The 13,251-nt window shown below is 42.8% G+C and overlaps 1 protein-coding gene across 17 annotated transcripts in view; it reads right to left on the reverse strand.

The window, feature by feature from the left end:
* Window positions 1-13,251, reverse strand: part of NRXN3 (neurexin 3) — a 311,716-nt gene that overhangs the window by 127,714 nt on the left and 170,751 nt on the right. For 15 of the 17 annotated variants that reach the window (XR_011848911.1, XR_011848910.1, XM_072116762.1 and 12 more), the window contains 5 exons: window positions 9,356-9,475; window positions 8,677-9,058; window positions 7,109-7,299; window positions 2,483-2,656; window positions 946-972 (listed from right to left, as the gene is read on the reverse strand). Coding sequence is in view for 15 of the 17 variants with exons in the window: in XM_072116762.1 (XP_071972863.1) it covers window positions 946-972; window positions 2,483-2,656; window positions 7,109-7,299; window positions 8,677-9,058; window positions 9,356-9,475 (894 nt within the window). In the remaining 2 variants the exon portion in view is untranslated. The remainder of the gene's footprint in view (window positions 1-945; window positions 973-2,482; window positions 2,657-7,108; window positions 7,300-8,676; window positions 9,059-9,355; window positions 9,476-13,251) is intronic. The other 2 variants (XM_072116760.1, XM_072116757.1) reach the window with 1 other exon arrangement.

The raw sequence follows: 13,251 nt of genomic DNA on the forward strand, positions 1-13,251 counted from the left end.
GCGCCATGTGTTTTTCAGCGATTGCATGTTTCCACCAGGGATGCAAAACACTACTGCGTGACTTAAGCCACGTTTACACATGGCATTTGCGTTGCGTTTCCAGACGCAATGCACAGACTCCTCCTTTGATTACCTATTGAAGATTGCATTTGCATCGAATAAACGCCGCTTGTGAACCTGGCCTAAGATCCTGGGCCTGGTTCTGGCACTAAAGATGCATAATTAATACATAGACATTAGACCCTCTCTGGGGCTGGTTGGAGAATCCAATTCTATCCCCTATAATGGCACCCCAACATTTCTACTACTAAGCTGCATGCTTTTTAACAAAACAAGCACAGAATAAAACATTGCAAGGCTGAGGGCGCTGTCCCACGTTGCGTTCGCAAACGCAGACGCAGACCAAACCGCGCCCACTGGGGCGGTCCGCGGTCCGATCGCATCTGTGTTTTTCTATGGAAACGCCAGCGCGGCTCGTTCCCGATCGCAGGCGTTTCCATAGAAAAACACCGATGCGATCGGACCGCGGACCGCCCCAGTGGGCGCGGTTTGGTCTGCGTCTGCGTTTGCGAACGCAACGTGGGACAGCGCCCTAAGGGGTCATCATGCAGTGGACACAGGTGACTGGACAATGAGCTGATACACAGAAAGCACAGTCAGCACTGACCCTTCACTGGTGACAGCTGCCCCCCACTACCAGTAAGTAAATACCTCCATGTGGGGACCTTTGTTTCTCCGATCACCACTGCTAATGCATGGAGGGTGATGTTATTGAACATTTTTCTGGAAAACTGAATCCTGAACACTCAGTGCTGACTGTGCTCAGAACCGCCAAACCAACAGGCAGCCAGCTCCCAGAATCAGCCCCAGCAGCAACATGCACACTCTGGTGGTGGGGGGGCTGTATTACAGGTGACCATGCAGGTTAGGTAATGGGCAGACTACCTTGTAGATTAGCTTTGGTCAAAGCATCTTTGTTAGCCGAGGAACAAAAACAAAGCAGATGTTAGTACAGCAGCAAATCTTAGGGTAACCCTACCCTCAATAGCTCTCCCCAATCCACCCTCACCACCTCTCCCAAAAGAAGTAACCTGTGTGGCAAAAAAACAAAAACAAGCAGCTGACAGCCATAATGTCCTGCCACAAGCAAAGCTTACAATGCTGAAAGCGCACAGCAAGGGCATTGCCTCAGGGGGCAGCCTGCAAATAACGTCACCCGCCTTCCCATACAGTCACCTTGTCTCCCTGGATCACAGGTGCCCACATGGTTCATAGAAACACAAACACATTTTATACAAACATCAATCTGTATTGCCCCTTGCAGCAGCACAAAGACCACAGAGGACGATTCTCCCTGCTGCCAATGAGCAGATCTTTATACAGCCTGCTGGGCATTATGCATATACGCTGGGCACTGCCATAGGTTACAACCTATGTGCACAAACCCAACTCACCATGTAGCGCTTCACTGTCGCCCCAGTGTGTTCTCTACTCTTTTTAGGGGGCAATGAGCAGTCACACCACAGCATATGGGAGATTCAGTACAGAACTTCTCATAAACCTGTCATTTCCCATATTAATCTGTGTGTGTAAACACTGTTTTTGGGTCACAACCATCACAGATCAGTCTTGGGACATATCACACAGGCAAAAGCATGACAGGACGATATGAAATGTCGATGAGGGAAAGTCGCTTCAGAATTTACGGAGCTGAACCCTGATAAAATACAGACATTAGAAATGGTGAATTAAAAGAAAATGACCCCAACGACCCCAAAAAGAAAACAGACACTAGATGCTTAAAACTGGATTTATTCAATTAAAAAACAGGACAGAAGGAAAACCCTGAAGAAAGAGCTTGTGCAGTGTTTGGGCTTATAAAAAGACATGCTTGGCGATAATATGCCCAGCCTGCCCTGGTTTATCCCTCATGGACATGATGTTGCAGCAATTCTGGGCAGGTCACATGTATGTCTATGCCTTATGTGAATTATTTATGGCTCCAACACTGCTACACCTGAACATTGCGTCGTCTCTTCTCTGGCCTGGGGTTTATAGATACGGAGGCCTTCTGACGATCCTCATTCGAACTACTGGAATTTCCATAACATATGGCAAAAATATCCATTCATTGAATCTTCAGTTCAGACAAGACACTGCTTTTCATCACGTTTGATTGCCAGCTTTTTGGGCAAATGTATTACAAGTCATTTGAGCATTGTGTAGATTACATTAAAATAAGGATTTTCTCAACTAGGTAGAATGTGAGGCATAGGATAAGTAGCAGGCGCCTGGATGTCCAAGAGGCATATGGTTAAACAGTTCAAAGTAATGGTCAATACAAGGGTGAGGAGAGCAGAAATGAAGATCAGGGGGAGGGAGATGGACGAGATGAGTGAAGATGAGGGTGAGGTTGGCGCACTAAGGGATGGAATTAATGAGTCCCACAAGCGAGTGCTGCCCTCACTATATGAACTTGTACCTTCACATCCACGCTCAATCTGACCACTGCGGTGGATGGCATCGTTGATCAGATCAGGAAGTCGTCCATTGAGGTCTACGGAGGCCAGGCATCCTTGGAAACCATCTCTGGAGGCCACTAGTTTGGGCACACTGCTGTACATGCTCTGTTTTAAACCGGCAATATACAGATCACCTGTAAGCACAAGAGGATATTACCCCATAAGGAACAGCTTTTCATTACCACATACATAATCATGAATGTTCACCTGCTTACATAACAAGGTCCCGAATTATGATAGTGACTACATTTGCGAATAATCTACCTTCTCACATTGTACTTTATACACACAGTACACTGGATAACACTCAACCTACATATAATACCTGAAACAGCCCAGTTCTGGTGCTGCATTTCTGTAAAGAGCCCAGTTATGGTGCTGCATTTCTGTAAAGAGCCCAGTTATAGTGCTGCATTTGTATACAGAGCCTGGTTATGGTGCTGTATTTATATACTAAGCTCAGTTCTGGAAATTAATTTTTGTACTTTTAAGCTCATTGGGTTCTTATTCCTATTTCATCTGAGCATGTCATATTTTGCGTACCACATTATTTGTAAAGCACTGCGGAATATGATGGTGCTATATCATTGTCAGACTTCTGGGGTAGTGAACCCCCTGGACCACCGCGGACGATGACACAAGCCAACCCTGGGACCGGAATCTAAGTGGCAGCCGGTCTTCACTAGTGCCTGCCGCAAAGCATGTTGATCTTGCTGCGGCGTGGTATCACCAGGTCTTTCCACAGGTGCGACTTGCCCGTGGTGGCAGCCAAGGTCAAGGTACAGAATCAGGAACAGGCAGATGGTCGAGGCTGGCAGCAATGATGCAAGGCCGAGGACGGGGCAGGAGGTCAGGGCTGGCAGTGAAGGAGAAAGGTCACGGACAGGTCCGGGGTCACAACGGGAGGTCAGAACACAGGTATAGCACAATGGAAGCTTTCTTATTGGCATAAGCTTAAAGATCCGGCGGGGAATGCTGGGAGCAGCCAGTCTTTATAGAAACCTGGGAATGGGCTAGCTCCAATCAGCGGCGCGCTGGCCCTTTAAATTTGTGAGATGGGAGCAGGAACGTGGAGAGGTAAGTGAGTCCGGACCGGGATGCCGCCACGGAGAGAGGTAAAGGTGTGCCTACGATCTGAGATGTGGATCGCAGGGGCACCCGTGACAATAATTAATAATGATAAATATACTGAGCTTGGATCTGGTGCTGTTTTATGTACTAACTTGGTTCTGGTACTTACTGTTTATATGTCTACATTGTGCTTGTTTCTAGTTTATGGTTCAATAAGAGTTTATTAAAACAAGAATAAAAAACAGACAAAGAACGAATAGTCAAGAAACACACAGAGCAGGTAGCATGTTTGGGTCTCAAACCCATAATGAAACATAAGCTATGGATAACAGTTCTTCTTACCAGACCATTCACAATCGGTAACACAACAGAATTCATTAAAAAAAATCAAAAAAGGGGGGCAAGGTGAAAGAGAAGGGAAATCCTCGAAGATCCCCAAAGTGGCCAGTATCTAACCAGGGGGCTGCACCCCCATGCCACACAGGATTAGCTTCCCTGAAGCGAGGAAGTAAAAGAGGGTGAGCTCCTAAACTAAATCCACTTTGATCAAGTAGGAATCCACTAAATTATTATCTGAGGCTTTGAGTTTTTCAATGCACCAGATACGGTCCAACTCCTCTACCAACATCAATCTGGATGGAGAAGCTGTTGACTTTCAAAGTCGAAATATTACCTGTCTTCCACCACTAAGCAGTCTCAGCAAGATAGACATGCTGGCACGTGAAGAGCATAGCAACAACTGGGGTTAGATTCCTGAATGTCCCACATACATTATTATACAGGTCTTCGATAGCAGACCATAGGGGGGCTACTCCCCTTTACTCCCACCAAATATACAACATGGTTACCAGAGAATCTCGAGGGACAGTGATTGGTTGCCATGGGCAACTAAGAATATTCTGACTTTTAGACAGCTTGATAAATCTGCCCCGCAAAGGTTCAAACAATGTTTAGTCGACACTTAGTTGCTCCAATGGGGACAGTGAAGACAGGAAACTAGTTAGCTGTAAGAAGTGCAGCCATGTGCCAGGAAATCTACCCCCATCTCCTAGAACAGTGATGGCCAACCTATGACACGCGTGTCAGTGCTGACACGCATAGCCATTTTCAGTGACACGCGGCTGCCGGAGAGTTAAAGGGGTATTCCGGGAATATGAACGTCTGACACAAAAACCCATGAAGAAATAAATAAATTAATACAACAATACTCAATGTCATTAGTCACAAAACGGAGCTTAAATAACTTGATTTTCTGATTAACAACATTTTATGTCCTCTCTAAAGTAGGTGGAGTTATCACCAAGATGGCCGCCACTGGGAAATACAAGTCCCATGATCCTTTAGTTCTCAGTAACTCCTCCTCCCTCTTATGCTCTGCTCTTGGTGATGATATAACAGACTTTCTTGCTCTGTTACCATAGTAATGATGTGTACCTGCCATCACCACAACACTGGCCATACTGGATGCACTGCAACCAACCGGCTACAGCCAAACTTAGTGGTGATCACATGACCTGCCCGGGCAGGTGCAGGACATGTGATGTGGACATGTGACCAGCGGCCATCTTCTGTTATGCGACGGACCGCGCGGAGGAAATTAACGGACTGATTAAAGGGCCAGTAGCATTTTAATTCTTCATTACAGTCTATGTCACCAGCATTTTTCTGCTAAGGGGAGCAAAATTTTAAATAACAACTAATTACACATTAGCTTATGTTTTGAGTGCCCATTTGTATATGAATTATGCTGATTCCTGGAATACCCCTTTAAGTTTCATCGTCGGCTCCTACACGGCCAGGTGCAGTAGCCAGGAGGCTGAGAGATTGTCCAGCACATTGTAATAAATAGATGATGTGGAAAATCCCCATATACTGCCATACTGTAGTACATGGTAGGATCAATCACACAACCTAGGATTTAAGTACCCTAGAAGTTAAATAATTATACATATTTGTTATTTAAACTATAAATATCACAAAATTATGTTTTTTTTTGTCAAGGTGACACACCACCCGAGTTATGCTTGGTTTTTTTGTGAATTTTGACACACCAAACTCATAAGGTTGCCCATCACTGTCCTAGAAGATGTAATAAGCCTCATGCCTGTCACTAATTCTGTGTGGATATGAATTTCTGTAAATAAGAGAGGATAGTGTCGCAGGACAGGAGGGACTCCCTGTAGGTCAGATAGGGAGGTGAGTGGGCCTAAAATAGTTTCAGGCTTAGTGTGGGTCACAAACAGACCACAGGCCCCCAGAACTCCTGCCATGAAATGGGCAATTGCCCAACACCTCCCAGTTCTAGGAGGTACCTAGTCCCAGAGAAGTAGCTGAGTGTGGAAAGTGTCCACCAATAATTACTTTTTAAGTGAAAGGATGATGTCTAAATCGAGTTTATAAATAGTTGATCTGTAATGACGTGTGCAGTTCTGTAGGCCACAGCACCTTCCAATTTATGTCTAGTCACAATGGTATACTTAAAGCAAAGAGAAGACCCTTTCCAGACAAACTTTGTGGCTAATTTGAAGAAGACCGAATAGTAAGGATTGAAGCAAGTCCAATGGGGTAGTTTGATGGACTTACAGAATCTTAGGTAAAGAAGTCCAAAGGAAATCTAGCATCAAAGTCAAACAAAAACCAGAGGCACTAACTCATAAACCGAGACACTGTGACTGTGGTTATCTTATTGTAATTCACAGCTTCTGTCAGATTTTAAAATTATGCTAAACAAGTCTGAAGGGCTCTGGGGGTGTTACCAGAGTCCCTCCGTGCTGTAGCACCACAGGCTGTTACACTGTGCAGGAGCACTCCCACCCCCCACTGTGTGAGATTACAGCAAGCATGGGGTAGTGCTGAGGGAGCAGAGAGACACAGTGTAACAGCCTATACAGCTGAAGCAAGGAGAGGCTGTGGTAACATGTTCATCCTGCAGAACCAAGCCAGAGGAAGGGAGTTCCAAGTCTTAAGATTGGATTCTATCGACGTAATCAGAGGCAGATAGTTCAAGGTATTGGCAGGAATCTGCACCACCAAGTACTTAATATGACATTTCACCTAAGAAAAGGGAAGAGAAAATTGCAGCAAATAAACCATTGACTAGGAGATGGAGATATTGAGACTATTGCTAATGACCTTAAAGTTGCTAACATTACTTAAAATGTCAAATTAGATTGTTGAGGAGGCTAGTCACAGGGTGTGAGATATAAATGAGTAGGGAGAACATAAGTTATGTGAGGTTCCCCCTACTGTATCTCCAGTTCCTGAAATGACGTATTGTTCCTGCTGTTACGGTATATTTATGTAATAAGGAAATATAATTATTTCACTGTATATACTATCTAAAGGGGGTAGCACTACATAAACCATAATTCAATGGGAAGCATTGTATAACCAATTTGTAGGGGGAGTTATATATTTAAAAGACTACGAAAGGGGTAAGTGGCACTTAATCAAATTTATGGATGAATCAGCGGTGCTTCTAGGTAATTCAGATACTGTTACTTGTGTTACTTCACCTTTCAGATCAAGGTTTTTGGCTCCATTGATGACCTGAGTGACAGCCTTTGTGTCCACCTTCAGGGTATGGGTGTTGCTGTTGTCTCGGGTTATCACCACATGATGCCACTGATTATCATTCAATGGTCGGTCACTGTTTCCTTTAATGATATTTGCCCCATTTCCAAGATCAAAGACATAGTGGATGTACCTAAATAAAATAAGTAAAACTGATTGAGACATCACAAGTCAAGCAGGACGTGCAGCCTCACCTGACCTCAAACCTGAACCAGAATATTTGAAAAACACAAATCATACATATAAAGCTACATTCACACTGCCGTATGGGGGATGTATACACGGCCAATATACGTCCCCCATAGACTGCACCGTACCGCTCCGTACCCCGTAGAAAGATAGGACGCGTCCTATCTTTCTCCGGAATACGCTGCCGCTTGCCATATTCCTATGGAAAGGGGCGGGGGTGAGCGGTGCTCTCCCCCTCCTCCTCTCCCCGGCACTGCCGTTTGCCCGCGGTGCTACGGTACGGCGGGCAACGGCAATGTGAATGTAGCCCAAGTCTTATCATTTTCCCTTTGCTTTATCAAAAGCTTGAATGTTCATCTGTAACTGCAGGTTGTGACTCTCTAAGAGAAGATCCCACCCGACAACTCAACATTAGGTCAGCCGCTCCATTAAGGATGCTCATCTCTACCATGCCCACCATATAGATCAATGAAGGCACCTTCATTACTTCTCATTAACAGACTATAAAAGACCATTTGGTTTTATAGTAAAGCTGTTTTTTAGTGAAAGTATAGATCATCCCTTGACAAAGACCAGCTGCAGGTGAAATGCACATCGGGGAAGGACGCCAGATAGTATGTTGCCATTGTAATGTAATCCTTATTACCTCTACCAGTGGGTCATTCACCTTGATAGCTTTAGGTAGCTGACATAGGGTTTATATCGCTTTTTTGTGCCATTGTATTCGGTGGCTGTGTGCAGCTGAGATACGACTTGTATACTTTTATGATATTTATCTGTGAGTTGAAATATACATAAATGAATAAATTATTATAATAACTTGTCTGTTTGATAACAAGGGTCCTATACTGAAGTAGTGTACATCATTTGTACTTAATTCTGCTATATTTATATTTTTATGTCATCTATAACTGTTTGGGTGTACTACCTGGCTGTAACTATTGTCTCATCTGGGATATATTATTTTATGAATTTTAATTACATACATCAAATCAAGATAATTATTTTTCATAACATTGTTGATTAGACCGTTTTTCCCTTCCTTGGTGTATTGGTCTATTGTGATTCAGTTGCGAGTCTATAACCATTCATTCTGGTTGGATGTAACCTTTTGCAGAACAGAAACATTTTGTCTGTAGCACTATATTGGTGAACTATTGACTGTAGTTTATGGTAGTTTTATACTAGCGTCCCATTGAAGTTTAAAATGCAAAGATCGGCAAATATATATTATACATTAATACTCCCAATAGCCTCTGTTTTCCCACTGTCCTATGTTATCATGCCTTATTTTCATACATCTTGATCTCTTAGCTCATACCCCTTGACCAGCTCCACTGCAATGAAGTCGCTGCCATCTCCGCTGTTGAACAGTATGAAGCCATCAGATGAGATGGTCTTGAACTGAAAGAAAAGATGCATAGAAGTATATGCCTGCAGGGTAGACAGGGTCAGATAGCTGGATTTGGTCCGGAAGGCGACAGGGTCAGCAATGATGGGCCGTATGCCAAATCGCGCCTTGAGCTCGCAGTAATCAATGTCTCCGTTCTTGCAGAGGTCAATGTAGAGCATGCCATTGAACATAAGGCTCTGAAGATGCCCAATGAACTTTGAAGGCACGGCTGAGGCAAACCGCTTCTCTGTCATGGAGCCAGTCTCAATGTTGTGGAATTCTAAGCGGGTGTGATCACCTGCCATGATACCTGGGTAAGGGGATTAAAATCATAAAGGTTTCTAGTTGCATGTGAAAAGCACCTCAGGCAGAGATAGAAATAGAAAAAGAAAGATTTTATTCTCCAGAAAAATCTCAAACACAAAAGTGACAGTGTGGTTCAACAGTAGATGGAGGGTGCCATCTAATGGTTGAAAATAAGAATGCATCAAGTCATGCACGAAACAACCGACAACCAAGTTCTACAGAAACCTCTAATTCCCCGGACAACAATATATTTAAAATAACATGATACAGACCATTACAGTCACAGATTCGACCATCTCACCTTCTGCTACATCATCATCCACAGTAAGTTTAAGGGTCTTCCCACGTCGGACAACTCTTACAGTGTGCCACTCATTATCGTTCAGCTTCTGCCCCGCATAAAGAGTCTCAGGCCCCTTACCTAATATACGGTGGAAAAAGGTGTTACTGTCACGCCATTAAATATACACACAAAATCAGGACAGTGAAAACCGCTGAATCTCCGATCATTATAATGGTTATATTCATATCGTGCCGAGGTATTATATGTAATGGGCAGAGAGATACTGTCATATGGGATCAGATAGAGCTGGAATATTATACAATAGATTGTATAAATAACTACAGACTGAATACAGGGAATCAGAATGGGATTAAATAGAGCAGGGATATTATATATGATGAACAAAGATGAAATAACTGATATTATCAGGTATGGAAGGAAGAGACAGAAAACAGAGCAAACACGATGCTCGGAAGACTATTCTCATTATAACAAGCTAAAGGAAGCAGATTATTACATCTGCTCTATGTCTCTTTGGTAATCCTAAGTGACTGATAATAAGGAACCTGTGTTGTATTGATCCTGGATTAAAGGAATGAAACATATAAAACAATATAAATCTTATAAAAATGCATCTATATATTACATGTCTTTCTTTCTGCAACATAAATGACATTCTGCCATCTAATCATTTTACATCATAGGTGTGTGTTATTTTCTACCACAATTTCTTTAAACCTTAACGCAGGACACTTTTTTAGTCAGCACGAGCAAGGTCATATTGGGGCAGATTTACTTACCCGGCCCATTCGCGATCCAGCGGCGCGTTCTCTGCACAGGATTCGGGTCCGGCTGGGATTTAAGAAGGTAGTTCCTCCGCCGTCCACCAGGTGGCGCTGCTGCGCCGAAAATAATCTTAACGCCCCGGAATGCACCATCCCATAGCAGGTGAAGGTGAGCGCTTCCCAAGCGACACATTTCGGTTTTTAAATGCGGCGGTTTTTCCGAATACGTCGGGTTTTCGTTCGGCCACGCCCCCCGATTTCTGTCGCGCGCATGCCGGCCCCGATGCGCCACAATCCGATCGCGTACGCCAAAAACCCGGGGCAATTCATGTACAAGCGGCGCAAATCGGAAATATTCGGGTAACACGTCGGGAAAACGCGAATCGGGCCGTTAGTAAATGACCCCCATTGTGTTTGGCTAGAACCAGGATTTGTGCATTCTAAATCTTCAAGAAGTTCTTGTCCTGCTATTTAGTTTAAAAAATATATATTTTGAAAGGGTCCTTCATTTAGGAGTGTTATGTAGCATCAGAAAGGAGAGCATCCCTTTTACAGAGGACCGGGCTCACCGGTGTATTTTATAGAGAATGTAATGGGTACCCGCTAGTGAATATTTTACTCTGTGGTGGCAAATTAAAATAAAAGCAAATTGCAGTTCAGATCCCCTGAATTTACTGCTGCTTTTTAGTAATCAAAAAATAGCACACCCTGTGATCTGCTTATTGGCAATGGACCACTTTATCATGGTGGCGTAAGGTGCAGTTATGTTCCCTGTGCAATCTGTGGAAGGAAATGTTGGGGAATATAGGAAGGGTGGTCATTCATGTGTTTAAATGGAAACTTTCACCAGATTTTACCCCATAAAACTACTAATATCCTTTCTAGAATTCCCTCTTTTATGTGAAATGTCACTCATTTACCTATAAAAAATCTCCTCCAAAGTCATGTGAACATGAGCAGAAAAGAGTCATATTTGTTATCTGAAAGAGGAGATTCTTATTGTCCAAACACATCTTTCCAGGCATTATAGACCCGAAGATTGGGGTGTCTGAAAAGCTCTACCTGCATCTGCTAAACTTCACTCCTCTCTGCTCATCTTCACATGACTTTGGACATGGATAAGATTTCACACAGAAGATGGAATTCTATGAAGACTTTTCAAACCCTTCTTGAGGGTGCCAGTAATGTAATGGGGGGAAATCAGGTGACTGGATCCCTATAACTGTTCTCTATAAATGCAAATTCGCAAAAGGAAAGTTGCCAGTGTGCAGTCTCTGCAAATAGGGAGCTAGGGTACATATGCCTTCAGCCTGCTGGATCTGTAGAGAGGACCACATCTCATAATTTATAAAGCGGATAATAACCAGCTTATAATTATAGGAATACTTACACTGGACGATACAGGAGACTCTATACAACAGAATGGATCCTCCATCATATTGTTGTCTTTTATTCTTGTTGTACAGTATACTTGAACCATATGAGACCCAGATATACCCCAATCCATCATGAAAAATAGCCTTACATGACCTCACCTGCGCCTACGTTCTCAGCTCTGTCCTTCAGAACTAAGTGGAATGTGACTCATGAGGGTTACATATACACAACATCAACTATAGAGGTTCACTGCCGAGGTTGAGGTGGAGCACACCTCTTTCCAAGTCAGTCTACAATGGATAAATTATCACAATGAACACACAGTCATGCTCATGGTAGAAAAGCGTTTGTGCAATATAAGAACCTAAAATTAAACTCAACTAAAGGAGCTGTCCCACAAAAGATAGGATAGACAACAAATATCTGCTGGATTGCTGGAGCCCCCTGCTGGAAACACTACTGGGTACGAGAACATAATTTCCAAGAGTGTTCAAACTACTCCATTCAACAATTACAAGGCCAACTAAAGTAAAAAAAAATTACAATGTAATGATACCATTGCAGTATAAGGATTGCCCCTGATGCACAGAATCCAAATGACCTTCTGAGAACAAAACACTATAGATGCTTAGACCATTAATAGGATGTGTCACTCGCAATGGGGTACATTATTACTGTCAAAAATGTGAACTTTTCTAGAGTATGAGAAGCCATCTGCACACACGTTTAGAAGCCAGATATTTACAACCATTGCCATGGATGCATCCCGGAAATATCACAATTATGTAGATACCAATTTTTTATAATTTTTATTAGGTTTTAATATTTTTTTAAAAATTACAACCGTGCAAGAAAAAAATGCCATATTCTGGAGGCCAATAACTTTTTCATATTTCCCTGTTCAGAGTTGTGTAAAGTTACCCTATCCTGATCGCAGTTTGGGGACTGTACGATCTTTTGATCACTTTTTGTTACAATGTTTATTTGTGGTGAAATGGTGAAAGAGAAGCGATTCATACATTTGTAGGTTTTTTTCCATTACAGCATTACAACACAGGGAGTAATCATCATTTTTATATTTTGATAGATTAGGCATTTGGGTAATTGGCAATACCTTACATGCTTATGGGGGGGCAATTTTAAATTTTAGCTTTTTATTTATTTTTTGTTTTACCTTTTTAGGACCCATAGGGTATTTCGACCCAAGGGGGTCCAATTACAATATACTGAAATACTACTGTACTACCACTGTATTGCCTGTGGCCTGGGAATATTAAGTACAGGCGGTCCCCTACTTAAAAACACTTGACTTACATATGACCCCTAGTTACAAACGGACCACTGGATGTTGGTAATTTATTGTACTTTAGTCCTAGGCTGCAATGATCAGCTGTAACAGTTATCAGAGGTGTCTGTAATGAAGCTTTAGTGTTAATCCTGATTCTTATGACAACCCAACCTTTTTAAAATCCAATTGTCACAGAGACCAAAAAAGTTCTGGCTGGGATTACAATGATAAAATATACAGTTCCGACTTACATACAAATTCAACTTAAGAACAAACCTACAGACCCTATTTTGTATGTAACCCGGGGACTGCCTTTACCAGGCCACAGGCAGTAGAAAATTTTTACAATGTACCGCAGCATAAATGCGAATGCCCAAGGAGGAAGGATACTGGTTGGATAGACAAGACCTATCAAGACCTCGATGTATCCGGCAGAAATAAATGCAGCTGGCAAATTTTACATA

This window comes from Engystomops pustulosus, chromosome 7 (genome assembly GCF_040894005.1).
Source record: "Engystomops pustulosus chromosome 7, aEngPut4.maternal, whole genome shotgun sequence".
Lineage (NCBI taxonomy): Eukaryota > Metazoa > Chordata > Amphibia > Anura > Leptodactylidae > Engystomops > Engystomops pustulosus.